At 40.7% G+C, this 15,942-nt stretch overlaps 1 protein-coding gene across 1 annotated transcript in view; it reads right to left on the bottom strand.

Annotated features, from left to right (window-relative positions):
- Positions 1 to 15,942, bottom strand: part of LOC126282402 (sialin-like) — a 74,456-nt gene that overhangs the window by 17,304 nt on the left and 41,210 nt on the right. The window contains exon 5 of the mRNA XM_049982060.1: positions 12,594 to 12,841. Within this exon, the coding sequence (XP_049838017.1) occupies positions 12,594 to 12,841 (248 nt within the window). The remainder of the gene's footprint in view (positions 1 to 12,593; positions 12,842 to 15,942) is intronic.

The following is a 15,942-nucleotide window of genomic DNA, read 5'->3' as shown; positions in this document are numbered from 1 at the left end:
GAATTTTACTAAGGACAAATAGGGAAGTTTCTTAGACAGCCGCAATGTAAAAGAAGAGAGGAGGCAGAAAATATAGGAGCAGAGGAGTGACAAATGCGTTTCTCTTGCAGTGACAGCCATTATAAGGAGTATCTTGCAGATCGACCTTGCGGGACGAGAAATACCGATATGGGATATACGAGTACAGAAATTCCAGTCTGCTCCAGGGATTTATTACGATAATCAGGGTATAGTTAGCTTGTACAGTGCAGTGTGGAGAGTTGTTAGCTCTTTTAACCTCCTAGAGTTGTATGTAAAGTTTGAGCAAACATAGGTGCTCGCCAACAGAGCGATCGCACATTGCATAAGTAAGCTGAATCAGGTGAAAATAAGCACCGGAGAGTGCGAGAGCTCGTAGCTAACTGTGAAGTGGTATGTAAACAAAATCACGTGATAGAATGGGTTTATTGAGCATTTGGCCAGGAATGTACAAACAGGAGACCAAAAGAGGAATTTTGAACTTTTTCGGAGAGTCAAGTTAAGTGTTGTTCCGTACATTAGATGAGTGTGATGCAGTATTTTTCAAAGATAAAATAGATGTGCTAGTAGCGCAAGAGAGGGAGCTGTTGCGGCTCTCCAAAGAACAAGTAACAATAATAGGAGCTTATCTGACAGGGTTAAATCAAACGCTTAACATAGTAACCAAGTAACCAAGATAATTGCAGAAGGCATAAGAAAACTGAGTATGAATGTAGAGGATTATGAGAATAGCACTAGCAAAAAGGTTCAGCAGGTTCTGATTTTCATAACAATCACCGAACAGTTAATACAGATTACAGGAATGTTTAATGAACTTGAACGGGAATACGACTTATCGATCTCTGCAATTGTGAAAGCGCAGGAAGGTCTGTTACAGCCACATTTAATCAATCCAGTATAAGTATTCAGATATTTAGAGCTAATAAAAGAGGACTTGAAAAACAAAAAAATTCCCGTTGAACTCGCCAAGGACCAAGGATATCTGTTGCTTCGTATATTAGATTTAGACGCATTTCTAGCCGGCAATACGTTAAGCTATGTGTTAAAGGTACTAGGGTGGATAGTAATGTATATAAATTATATAGAATATGGCCATTACCCGCGGAGTGTGACAAGGCAAAGAAGTTGTTGGCTTACATAGCGCCTGAGAAAAACTATCTAATCATCGATGATGAAAACCGACAGTTTTCGCTACTGTCCAGTGACCAATTACACTTAAAACAGTCACGATGAGACATCATATTTGCAAAGAAAGGTTAGTTCTAATATCCACTTATGACCACGAGCGATGTGAAGCTCGTATGCTACAACCAATACGAGAAATTCCAAAAGATTGCAATCTAAAATGTATTATACTAAACGACAGTATCTGGACGCAGATACAAGACAATCAATGGCTGTATGTCGCACAAAGGATGAGGGCTTAACCATATTGCGTAATGAACTATCCCCTAACGACCTTATTATAAGAGGCACTGGGAAAATAACATTTACAAGCCAATGTAAAGGGTATGGTGCGCCTATAATGCTACAGCTGGAACATTTCATAAGTACTAATATCGGTAAGAGGAACAAAGTACCTAAGTTAAATTTAGACATAGATTGTTGTATAATAGATGATGAGAAGCAAGAAGCCACCCAAATACCTAGAGTATTACCTTTAGAGCACATCGTAAGACAGTTAGGTGACCTAAAGATAGATGAACTACAAGATGAAATAACTTACCATCAAAGAACGTCCTCTCGAGGATGGTCTCAGAGTATGTCTTCCATGTGGGTATACTCGGGGCCAGTAATAATATGCATAATGATTGTAACATGTTGTTCATGTATTTATCGTAAGTGTTGTAGAAGGTGTGGCAGAAAATGTGTGTAGTGGAAGGAAGTTGTAACGAAGTGTGTGTGACAAATACAGTGGTAACCGATAGCCGTTATAAAAGAAATGTATGATACACTCCTTCCGTACAGTCTGAACAATGAGTAGAGGATGAGGATGCAGGAGAATACGAGTTAATATATATATATAGTGTACCTCTCTCTCCGACAGAGTGCAGTGGAGAGAACACCGCCATACACCACGACTCACTATAAAGAGTCAATCACATGTACCTATAGTAGAGCAATTAGCTCCGAGGACTGACAAAAGATAAATTAGGAAGGAAGAAAATATAATGTGTAAAAATGTTATGTTATGGGAAGTCCTTATTATTAAGATATACTGTGGAATATGTAATGACGTATGAAACCTTCAACATTAAAATATACTGTGTAAAACTGTAATTTTGTATGTAAAAACGAGGTAATAATATGTACTACTGTGTGAAATATTGAAAAGTAATATGACTAGCGTGTATCTAAATGCAAAGTGTCGAAAAATAAACTATGTCAGATTATGTACTATGTATGAATCTGTCAAGAAGACCCAAATATCTGTATGTATAAATTTTGATTAATGTATATGTGATGCATGCAAGTAAGAGTTTAGTTATATATGTCAGTGCGTGCATGTATGGATTGTGTAATGTGGAAAACTAATTGGCATGTATCACTATCACCCGATATTAGAGAACGAAAATTTTGCAATCTCGGAAGTCCGAGCTTACAAAACTTTCCCCTCGGGAACGGAGGTGTCGCGAATAGCAAAAAACTAGCTAAATTCAGTAGTACAGTAGAAAATAAATTCTTAGGCGGAGCAGCAGAGATACGTACGTGACTGGAAGCAGCCACTATTTTCTATTCGTTCTGCCAACAAGGGCGAATTCTGCAGCATCACGAGACTCGAAGTATGTGAGGAAAAGTGACCTTTGAACACAGTCAGTGTGGAAATGTCTTGCGTGTACGCCGTGCGGGGAACACGCGCTCCCGCGTGATCAGCCCCGCCCATATACCCGGATAGAAGCTTCCAGAAAGATGGGGCCAGGTGCAAAGATGCCTATAAAGGGCTACCCACCCTACTGGAAGGGTCGTTGTTGTATAGTCATCGGGAGGAGGTTAGCTAGTTTCAGTGTGTGGCAGGGGCCGGACAGAAGAATCCGATGTAGTCGACAATTAGGCCGTCTCGCTCGCCTCTGATCCACGAGATTTACGCTCTGGGAAGAATAGGAAGTCTATCTATAAAGTGTCTTCATTTGGATGGACTTGTGTACGGAGGTGCTTCCAGTAATAGTAATCCTATCTCCCGCTTTATGATATTCTCCTCGGATCCCCGAGATTCCTGCCGAGTTTCCTACTCTAACCCACTCAATAGTCTACTTTTCAGCCAATCAAGTGAAGAGCAGGCGGCCCACTAGCAGAAGCTGTTCTCGACGTATCTTGTTGGTGAGTTCCATGAAGCGCACTCATGTAGTCCTTCATACTCCCTCTCAGGATTCGTCAGTGGGACGCGACAACTGTATCCTGACCACAGAACATTTATTCCTTAGCAGTAAGCTCAGGAACTTGGCGCAATTAGCTCTTCTTCATTTTCTAGTGCAGCTACAGAATAACTGCCTTCACATTGTCAACATTTTTTTTTTCTTTTTGCGTTTGCAGACCTGTCAATTATGCGTGTTTGTGACAAATTGAGCAATGTGCTTATATTTGAAATAAAATAATTTTGTGCGGGTTGATGCAGCGGGCGAATCTACATATAACTACAAAATGGAAGACAGACCAAGTCCATGAGCAGTGTAACTGTACCATTACGGGTGCAGTCTGTGTTGTTACCAGATTCCCGATAATTTCATCGATAGTATCACCGTACAACAGTGTCAGATTTCCCCCGATTCCCACCGCTATGACATCATAGATCAACTATCCTTTGTATAAAAAGGCTGCAAATTAAAAAAAAGCCAAATGCGCTACAGAGTTTGCCCCCAATCTTGCTGACATCAAACACCACTTGTACTAAGTGTGAAATAGAGCGAAATTAAAAAAAAAAAAACAAGATGGGCAGTTGTCCTATTAGCGAAAAATTCAAGATGGTGAACAGGAGGATACTGATACAGCCTGCATGGTTGTCAGGTCTGCTGCATTTTGCCCTGCCCTGTGATTTGAGAATATATCAGGGTGGTCCTTAGTGCGTCTCTATGACGCGACAGGTACCTTGTCCTAGCCGTAAAATGGTGGGAAATTCTAGTACCCACTTGCCCTGAGTTTAAAACTCATATGACTTACATGTTTAAAGATTTGCCATCCTAAGTTTAGAGTCCCAAAAGCTGACTTCCCCTAGATTAGAATCTGTGTGGTATGTGTGCGTTTGTGTGTAGTGGGATGGGAACAACTGCAGCTTTATTTAAACAAAAATACAGTGAGGGCCCCTTCTGTGGTCTGTTCACAACTCACTGTGCGCCAAGACTGCTCTAGCAGTTTATTGTTAAGTGTGGGCACAACCCACCTGCGCTACTCTGCAGACCGAGCGCCAGCAGCTCCCAAGCATTGTGGAAAGGCTCATAGCACCTGGTGGGGGCTCCATTGACCAAACACCAGCAGTTACTATGCCTCGTGCAGAGGGTCACAGTGCACTGCAACGAGCCCTGTGCATGCAGCTGGCTGTGCAAGATTCAGTAAAGTGTCTGGCATGAAGATCGGGAAACTTGACGGTGTCCTACACCTCAATGAAGCATCTACATCTACATCTACATGGATACACTGGAAATCACATTTAAGTGCCTGGCAGCATTTCTGCCCTATTACAATAACTTCAAAATCCAAGACAGCAGTTCCATTTTCCGCCATGAGTATGTTATTTCTGATATAAGTGAAAACTGAGAGGAAATTTTTAACATTTGAGAACACTCTAACCTGTCTTGAAGGACGGAGGAAAATTAAAAAAGTCATCAGTTCCTCAATGGCCCATATATACATTCTGCAGGGAAATTAAAACTTCAAGGACACTCGTCCTCTTTAAGAACTTGAGTTATGGAATATTCAGGTATCGTGTTTTTAAAATTCACCACTAAAGTTAGTGTGTGGGTTGGTGTAGAAGCTATCAAAGAAGTGTAACCCACCTAGTTCATAGCCGTGCTCCAGCACTGTCGAAAACGTGTCAGTCTTATATGCACCAGCCGTGTATCAACTTCGTTTGAGAGCTAAACATGTCCATATTAATTCACTAATTGAAACCTGACCAAAAACAGTACAGAACAGGGCTGTGTTATTTACAGCACTGGATACACCTAATATTAAATTTTCTACAAATCTACATGGAGCTGTTACAGTTGGTAGTCCTAGAATATAATGTGTATTATGTTCTGAACTACATGTGAGTAAAGGGGCTTTAGACAATGTTTGTCCGTGTAGAATTGGTTTTCTTGAAGAGACGGCGGTACTGTTCTTTCCACACAAGAACATAACTGTTTGCTACAAATTTCCACCTTCTGTTACCTTATATGCTATGTGAAAGAATCCTATTATAGCTGGAGTAAGAGCATTTTTGTCCTAATAGATTCAGTATTAATGAATACTTTCGACATATAACGTCTTTAACTGCATTATTTTCATTTCTCATTTTGTTAGTTCTAATAATGAGCTACTAGTTCCAACAACAACTGCAAAATGTGTAACCTGCTATGTCTCTCTAACACAGCAATAGCAGCTGAAAGAGTATATAAACTGTTAAGTCACTATCACATAGTAACAGCTGAACTATTAAGTTTCATATCCGTAAAAATGTGCGAAGTCTCTTCAACATAGCAGCAACTGGACTGTAAAGTAGATCATTTACTAATATATGTATTTGGATATAACTTTTATACATTGTCAATATACATTTTTTATTTTGCTGACTGTGGAAAATATAACACTACCATTAAAGTATTGTTATTTTTCTTTTTCTACATCAGCCCCATTCATATTTTACAAATAACAGTTTTTTTTATAAGCCTTAAGTTCAGGATGTATTGCATTCAAACGAGTTGTAGCGATAAAAGACAAAGGCATGCCTTCCATAAATTTTGCTTGTATGGAGTTTCTGTTTATAGGAATATTACTAGGAGATGTTGGTATAACACATATACCTTTGTCTTTTAGTAGCATCACTGATGATCTGAAGACCATGAAGGCTGTGCCAGTATCTTCAGACCCACCATCTGGGATATGAGAAGTAGTAATTTGGATTTTAACAGTAGCACACATGAAATTTGACAGCTATGGATAGCTGTGAGCTCTGGATGGTTCCCACAATCTTTACACAGATGTCATTGCATTCCTGAGAAGTGCATTGGCATGGTGCCATATTCCTGATGATGGAAGTAGTCATGATAGGGTGTGACTAAGAGTTAGTCTACCTGTGAACTGATGTATAAAACTGCTCCAATTCATTGATTTTTTGCGTCCATGCTATCAGGATGTCACATTACCAGAATCTTAAATATCATGAATTACCCAATACATCACTATGTTACAGCAAAATTTTAACATAAATGCCCTGACCCAGGAAAAATGAACTAAGAGGGTTGAGGTAACAGCACTGCACACTTGAAAAAGAAATGATGAACCATGTGTTAATAGTCCTTATTTGAGAGTATATGTGAGTGACTTAGAACTTGTAGAAACCTGGTCTGATGGGCTCATGGTCTGCCCTGCAGCTCTTGTCTTGTAAGCAACGAAAGTGACCCATATGTCACCACTGCTATAGCAAAATAGTAACAAATGACTCGATACCTTGTTGTGTTATAGCAAAATTGTAACAAACTGCCTATATTACAGTGAAATTGCAACAAAATACCTCATGTTATATCAAAACTGTAACAGACAGTGAAACTGTAACAAAATACCCCATGTCAATGGAAAATTGTAAAATTATCAAACCATAATACAGAAAAGTCGTCCTTCATGCTACAGCAGAATTATAAAAAATCGTCCCAGATGCTACAGCAAAATTATAACAAAATGTTTCCTATATTGCAAGTTACTTAGTGCAGTTCTGTCCCACTGTTTCCATTAGCGCCTTTACTTTAGGAACATATGAAGCCTGGCTGTCACCTTTGTGGCACAGATAAGTCACAATCCTCATTAATTAAATTTAGTTATTCTTCCTACATCACATTTAGAAAAAGAGGTTAGTCTATGAGGTATGTATGCTGCTGTTAGATGAAGTATCTCTATGGTCCTCATCTCTGTACTCTCTTTCAAAGTCTGTTAGATCCAATATTATGTAATCTTAACTTAAACGCAACAGTAGAAAACGCACTCCCAGCTACATGTCCAAGTCTATGCCTAAGAGTTCATCAGAAATTACGCCCCAGAGAAGAGGTATTACTCATATCACTTCTTACTTTGCCCAGTGTATACAATTTTGTGTGCCCTTTTCAGGTTCCTAGTTGTCACGATTTTGAGTCTGTGACTTAACTTGTGAGTTTGTGTTAACCTTTGAGCACATTTCTTTAACCAATTGCTTGGCAGTATGTCTGAGAGATCAGGATGTATAAATGCTGTGTTCATGTTTGTAACATTATTATCATACCTACAGCATGCAGTTACGTTCAGATCTCAAACGCCATTGCCTGCATACTATTTATGCCAATAAGCTTGCTTTCATCACATTGTCCTGAGATATGTGGGTTGATAAAAGACTGTTTTGAGTGTTCTCCACACCCCCCCCCCCCCCCCATTCTGATGTTCAAATTCCTTTATCCAAAATGATTTCACGAGAACTAAATCATTCTTCCAAGGGAACCCATTTAAGGTTACTGAGAATTTCTGCTACACTTTCATATCTATCAGACTGTTAAGATCCTCTGAATTCAATATACTGTAGTCATGTCTTATTAACAAGAGCTCCAGACACTTGAAAAATACTGCAGCATTTGTGGCACTAGCACCTTGTATGCACCTTTCTTTTTCAGGTGTATTGCATTTTCCCAGAATACTTCCATTTGTCTTCCATAACACTGATATTAGATGATTGTTCCATTCAGTAGTATTACACACAGACAGTTGTACAATGTTCACCACTTATCTTGTAATTAAATACTGTCAGGTTCTTTCGGTGTCTTATAACCATTATTGTACATTTAAAAGTAGCGCCTTTCATGATACTTAAAGGGAAATTTGCCCTGGCTTCTCCACAGTTACTTACAGTTGCCCAACAATGATACTTTTCTCTATGCAACAGTATTGTCACCAATGCTGCTGGTCCTATCTATGAAATTGCTTATCTATACGGAAGTGCGCAACATCCAATGGCCAGTACGTCCCACTGTCTGCTGTTAGTCAGATATTCAAGTAAAAACTTCAAATGCTTCAAACAGGATGGGTTTAGAACGTCTCAGATTTATTTTGTGTGCTTTAGTTAATTTTCAGACCACATCATAAGATTTTTTTAGCATTATATAACGGCTTCCTGCTCAAGATTATATTCTACTGACATACAAGGCAACTGCTCTCATGCCTATAATCGAACTTTTCCCTGATATGGCTACTGACAAATTTTCTATCACACAAATGTCTACCTATAGTAAAAATAAGTGTTACACAAAGGAAACCACAGTCATACATCAACAGATTATTTTTCATTGCAATGTTGCAAGTTGAACTAAACTATAAAGCGATGTAGCATGTATGGACATCTTAGTGGAACGCATACGTCACACTTACAGGGACGTGCCCAGGTGCATGCGTAATACTTCATTGGTTCAGATGGGGTAGCTTGGGCTGTAGCATTGTTCTCTTGCCACAGCGCCATTAGCTTCCACATTCTGGTAGTGGACAGTTCCACATTCATGTGTGATGCAGCGGTTGTTGACTTAGATGGCTGGGGACCTGGCCAAGCAATGGACTCTGGGTGTAAGATAGCGTGAGTTCCCGTGAAGATGTATAGCAGACCTACTCTCATGATTCGTGAGATCACCTTGTGTCATATCCTGTTATTCATTGGTGTTTCTCTTCGGCTTCAAACACAGGCTCCACTGTTTATATATACTGTGGTACATCTATTGCTGACAGTTTTTTCATCTCGATATGCATCACACAACAAGGTTACTGACCACCACTGTTGTGATATGTTGTTCATTTCATTGTTTATATTTGTGCCAGTTGTGATAGTCAGGACTCAGTTTTTAAATTAGTATACACGTGTTTAGCTGACAAATGTGCTTGATACATACCTGGTGCATATAAGATTGACGAGTTTTTGATAGAAATGGGGTTTAATTATGAGCAAAGCAAGTTACTGATGGTTTAATAGCCTCTAGTCATATCACACATTAAATTTTGGTTGGGAATTTTAAAAACATTTTAATTTCCCTACAGGATAAATGTGTGGGCCAGTGAGCAATTGTAAACTTAGAACTATTTTGAATTTCCTTCCTTTTTTCACTATGGGTTATAGCATAAGTGTGATTCTTGCATTTTATAATTTCTCCTCCATTTTTCACTTTGTCACAAATAACGTAATTGCAGCAGAAAGTGAAACTACTGTCTTGGATTTTGAATTTCCAGCAATTGTTATCTTAGGGCAGATGTGCTCTGTGGTTGTGTAGGAGATCACCAAGCATTTCCCACACAGTCTATTAAACTTAATGTGTCTGATTGGAGAGTTACAGTGGGTGGCGAGGCACTGTAGCCCTCTCTGCAAGGCAGGGTCCCTGCTAGCACTCCGTCAATGGAGTGGCATGGCTGGGACTCTCGCTGCATATTTGTTTAAATGAAGAGGTAGTTGTTCTTATTCTATTATACGCACACACACACACACACACACACACACACACACAGGAAATGTTTAAATAGCACACATAGGGCAAGTGAACTTAGGGTGGCAAATGTTTGAACGTATAAGCTGAGTTTTAAATGTAAGGCAAGTAGGTTTTTCATTTTCTCACCCTTTTACACCTAGTATAATTCACATTTGACCTCATAGTGTTGCACTAAGGCCTACTATTTTAGATCCTGATGCCATCGAGCTGAGGAAGATCCAGAAAATCTGATAACCGTACAGGCTGCACCAGTATCCCCACTTCCACCATTTTGGTTTTTTCACCAATAGAATAATTGTCCATCTTGTTTCTATTTTTTTTACTGTCTTGCCATTTTGCACTTATCACAAGCGTCATCTGATGTCAGAACCCGGTAGCACACTGGGATTTTGAATTTACTGCCATTTTCCACTTAGGACATCTGACCTATGTCGTGAAGGGGTAGGAGTGGGGTGGAGAAATCTGTAATCTTACGAGGTAACGTCATCGATGATGTTACCAGAAATCTGGCAACAATGCAGACTGCACTTCTCGCCTGATGTGCGAAAAATAACTACGTTTCGTTGGAGGCTGCCCGTTACGATTTGTCTTGTTGAAACATCAATCACAAAGTTATTTCGTTCAACGAGTCTCGAGCGCCAGTGGGAGAAGGTACAGTACAATCTCTTCGTAGAGCACTTCCTACGTCTGTAGAGTTTAAATCTATCAGCGCTGCCCTATTTACGTGATTTGCATGTTTTAATCGAAAGTTGATCTGAAGTTAGCTGGTGATAGCATGAGTGATGAGTCACATTTATTGAGATATTTGATTCATTCTATAAGGTAAGTCCTACAAGAGGAAGAACGTTATTTGACGCTAATATGAGCAATCGATGGATGAATGCATCTGACAACTGAGAGTTGTTGGTTCTGGACACTTTCTTCATTATTGGTCCTCCAACTTCCTCTTGTAGTCGTTAAATCTAAATATCTGTTGATCGCTTAATGTATGGTATTACAGATGCGTATTGGTACAAAAGTTATCGTATGCTGTAAGTTTCCATGTAAATTGGTACAGACATCCTCCTTAAAAGAAACACTGCTGCCTCCTCTCATTTTTAATTCATGTTGGCATGCTAATTTGGAAAAAAATTGGACCTTGCTTGTGACGTTAAACAGATTTGTGGTTAGGTGATCCGTCTGTAGTTTTACTTCGTCTCTTCCTTCTGATTTACTTTAGGTTCATTTATTTATAGTGCATGTTTTTCTGCAAGATCAACTACAAGCTAGTTTCGTGATTCTGTGTAAGCTGCTGCAAAAAGTGAGAGGGGGAAGTTGGTTGCAGTTTACCTGGTGGCCATCCCAAAGGGGATGTTCCTGATGCACCAGTGGCCTGGAGTCGACATCTGCGTCCAAGCACTACACATGTACAAGTCAGCAGTACCTGTGGATTCAGGGCTCTCTCAACAAATCTAACGCTTGCATTTCGGCGAGGGTGTATAAAGGTTGTCAGACGTTGTCTTCCGGGCGCAGAAAACATGAAAGCAGTTTTTCGTGTGCATTGCTGGAGCGCTGGGTGAAAATATTTTCACCAAGATAACGTCTTTTATGCTGCGTGAGAAGCAGAGACCACTTTGGCTGCTCTCTGTTTGTTGTTTTGTGCGAGCAAAAGGCACCAGTTTGGCGCCGAGTCTGGGAAAAGATTTGAGCACTTGCTCATTCAGAAAATGTCGTTAGTTTGAAGATGTAACTTCGTCTTTAAACTTTCCCTTGTGCAAAAGCTTTGAGGCTAGCCCTATGGGTTGGGGGAAGAAGGACCAGGAAATTATAATTCCAAACCATGGAGCAGAGAAGCAGCGGAGTCTCGGGTTGATTGCATGGTAGGCATAAGCACTTCTCGCATTAACTACTGGATTAAAAATGTCACACTAATGAACTGTGTAAAGGGAAGGACGATGAAAGCGAGAGACACCTAGCCATCTCACAATTGACGTTTGGGGCTCGTCTGGTTGTGGTAATGGGTGTGTTGCAGTATTAGTTTCTGGCACTCAGTTAGTAAGACGTATCTGCGGCACGGGGATTCGAGACCATGATGAAGGTTAGCTGCGTTTGGACCATAGTTTGCTTGTATTGATTCTGTAATCGTCATTCTGTACAGTGAATGTTCGCTTGGCTAACCAGCGATTTACTGGACAAAGTTTGGTGTCTCAAACTATGTATAATATATCTGTCAGGTTTGCATACCCACTCACACAATGTGCAACCAATGAAGTATGGGGTTGCCTTTCAAAAACAGTATGGTATTATTCATTTGTTCACCCACTGTCAGAATGGTCTTGCCAACCTTGTATTATAATAGTTAACTGTATCAATTTTTGTATGTAGTATAATGTCATTATTCCATCATGCTTCACCACATGTAATTAGTGTACCTTGTTGTTCGCATGGGAAAAGGTACAGGGGGAATAAATGTTGTAATTGCCCTGCACTCTGGATTTAAGTATTTGGAAATTGTATCGCATTTCATGTTAGGTCTTATAAATGCAGAGATCCTGACCCCAGAACCAAGTTAATTGGCCTCATTTTGAATTCGTTGAAATAATTTATTTTCATTAAAATATTTAGCGTTCCTTAGCCTCACAGTTTTAATAACTAGTTGTGTTCATGGAAGCAGTCGGTCAATTGTAGGTCCAGGCAGAGCAGACATTTTTATCGAACTGCCGTTCGTTGTTCGGTCAGTGTCTTGCAATTTCTTTAGATCTTCGAGAACAGTACAGAAAGAAAAATGCTATGACATAAACAATTACAAAGATGCTGCAAATGGCAATACCGTTAACAGGTACTTTACATGCATTCATTGTGGAAATAATTATAAAAATATATATTCTTAAATGGATCAAATAAACAACGTTATTGTCATACCTGATGGTGTGACTCAGTATTCTTCTCAGACTTTTTTGCACGATTGCGCTTCGTATTTTCGAGGATGTAAATCTTCTCTTTCTCTGAGACTCTGGGGTGCGATTCCGGCTCGTCATACACAAAATAAAACCAGGGAAGTACTGAGAATATTGTGATGCCACCGTATATGTAGAAGACAGAAGTCCACCCCAGATTCTTCACCATGGATCCTGACGAAGCCATTGAGAGCACAGTGCCTAGATACGTCGCTGCAACAGAAAACAACTGAATTAATTGCTGTTGATTGATGTTAAGAACAATGAGGCGCCGCAAGGAAGGTAAATGTGCTCTTCGTAATCAGTGGCGCAGTAATTTGCTTGATAATACACACATTAAAAAAAGTTTAACATCATCCCAGTTCCGAGAATTCATGAAGATAGACGTTGACTGTGGATATTGTATCACAGGCACAGTCCCTTTGACTGTTCAGAGGTGTCACTAAACTCGCCCAAAGACGTAAACAACCATGTATGAGCAGAGCCTATTATCCGATCAGTTACAGTCATTCCACCAGGAAGGAGGTGCGCGGCTCCTGTTGTTTGTAGTTCAACCTTGCCTATACGGTCAATACCGCTGTTCGATCGCGTCCGCATTGTTCAAAATGGTTCAAATGGCTCTGAGCACTATGGGACTTAACAGCTAAGGTCATCAGTCCCCTAGAACTTAGAACTACTTAAACCTAACTAACCTAAGGACATCACACACATCCATGCCGAAGGCAGGATTCGAACCTGCGACCGGAGCGGTCTCGCGGTTCCAGACTGACGCGCCTAGAACCCCACGGCCACACCGGGCGGCCCGCATTGTTACTTTGTGCCAGGAAGGGCTCTTAACAAGGGAAGTAGACAGCCGTCTAGGATTGTTCCAAAGCGATGTTGTTCGGACATGGAGACAGAGAGAGACAGGAACTGTCGATGACATGCCTCGCTCAGGCCTTCAAGAGCTACTACCGCCGTGGATCACCGCCACCATGGCTCGGAGGAACCCTGACAACAACGCCACCACGTTGAATAATGCTTCTCGTGCAGCCGCAGGACGTAGGCAATAGGCTGCATGAGGTTCAACTTCACTCCCGACGTCCATGGCGAGGTCCATCTTTGCAAACACGGCACCATGCAGCACGGTACAGATGGGCTCAACAACATGCCGAATGCACCTCTCAGAATTGGCATCACGTTCTCTTCACCGCTGAGTGTCGCACATGCCTTCAACCAGACAATCGTCGGAGACGTGCTTGGAGGCAACCCGTTCAGGCTGACCGCCTTAGACACACTGCCCAGCGAGTGTAGCAAGGTGGAGGTTTCCTGCTGTTTGGGGGCGGCATTATGTGAGGCAGACGTACGCCGCTACTGGTCATGGAAGGCGTCGTAACGGCTGTACGATACGTGAATACCTTCGTCCGACTGATAGTGCAACCATATCGGCAGCATATTGGCAAGACATTCGCGCCCCCATCATGCACCTTGTGAATGACTTCCTTCAGGATAACGACATCGCTCTACTAGAGTGGCCAGAAGGTTCTCCAGATATGAACCCTATCGAACATACTTGGGATAGATTGAAAACGTTGTTTATGGAAGAAGTGACCCACCAACCACTCTGAGGGATCTACGCCGAATCGCCGTTGAGGAGTGGGACAATCTGGACCAACATTGCCTTTATGAACTTGTGGATAGTATGCCACGACGAATACAGGCATACATCAGTGCAAGAGGACATGCTACTGGGCATTAGAGGTACTGGTGTGTACAGCAATCTGGACCACCACCTCTGAAGGTCTCGCTGTGTAGCGGTACAACATGTAATATGTAGTTTTCATGAGCAATAAAAAGGACGGAAATGATGTTTATGTAGATCTCTATTCCAGTTTTCCGTACAGGTTCAGGAAATCTCGGAACCGAGGTGATGCAAAACTTTTTTGATGTGTGTACAATTAAACAAAGAGACAATACGTCACAATTTATGAACTGTGAGCTTAAGATATGGACAATTTAAATAATGATATATAGCTTAGAGAACTATTCAAGAATATATTGATATAATTACATCTACGTACACTACCACACTTTAGTTTCAATAAATCTAATAATTGAAATCTAATTTCCTGGACAAGGAGCAACACAACAACCAAAGGAATAGCAGAACACTGGTAAGCAAGTATTTTTTATGCGTTTGTTCCGTCTACATGCAATATTATGCAGAAGAGCGTTATGTACGTACAAAACAGTTACCTGAACTAGTATGTTTGTTTACCTTTGTGATGAAAGAATTCTCATTCCCTGTAGCCTTGCGACATCCGCAGTCTACTTCAGCCAGTGGTACATTACAGATTGTGTGGTTACCGGACGTCAGTTCCTTAGAGACAATTGGTAGTGTGCACATCGTTATTATGGCTCCAAGAATGGAAATATCCATAGACAAACGTGCTGCAGTTGTAGAACTCAGACAAGTAGGTTTATTGATTTCGCAAACTGCGAAAAAATGCGGTGTGTCCATAGGGGGAGCGCAATACACCCTACACCGCCGGAGGGGAACAGGTTGCAATAAGGACCTACCACGACATTCTAAAACCACTAAAAATGATAAAAAATTATCATAATTACTAGTAAGAGGAATGGGTTCTAAACAGCGGCACAAATTTGCGCAGATCTGATAGAAATGAACATGAAAAGTGTATCAGTTGCAACAGTAAAAAGGAGACTGATTGATGACAGCTTCAAAGGAAGTGCGGCAGCAAGGAAACCCCTTGGGAAGTCGATAATTAAAAAGAAGAGTCTCGAATTGGTAGGAAACATATTATGTGGAGACACGAAAAGTGTGAGGAAAATTTACTCACAGATGAATCGAAATTCGAGATTGTTGGACATTTTTTCCGTCAATTTGAAGGAACAGGAGTGGCTCAGTAGTGAATTATACCTACAGATAAACACGCTGGGTGTTCTGTTATGGTTTGGGGGTGTTTTTCAGGAAGTAGGGTTGGCGACGTTGTGAAAATACTAGTATAAGGATGTATGGCCCAGAAGCCTTACCACCGGATACTTCAGTATCATACGATGTCATGCAGATTGCACTTAATAGGGGATGGGCTCACATTACAAAAGGGTAATGACCAAAAGTGAAAAAGATTTACATAATCTGCTGTATGGAATGAACAGTGTAATAAGTACAGAATATGGATTGAGAGTAAATCGAAAAAAGAGAAGCAGCAGAAATGAGAACAGAAAGAAACTTTACATCGGGATCGATGGTCACGAAGTAGATGAAGTTACGGAATTCTGCTACCTAGGAGCTAAATAACCAATGACGGACG

Source organism: Schistocerca gregaria, chromosome 7, assembly GCF_023897955.1.
Source record: "Schistocerca gregaria isolate iqSchGreg1 chromosome 7, iqSchGreg1.2, whole genome shotgun sequence".
Classification (NCBI taxonomy): domain Eukaryota; kingdom Metazoa; phylum Arthropoda; class Insecta; order Orthoptera; family Acrididae; genus Schistocerca; species Schistocerca gregaria.
This window is presented reverse-complemented; position numbering and strand designations above follow the sequence as displayed.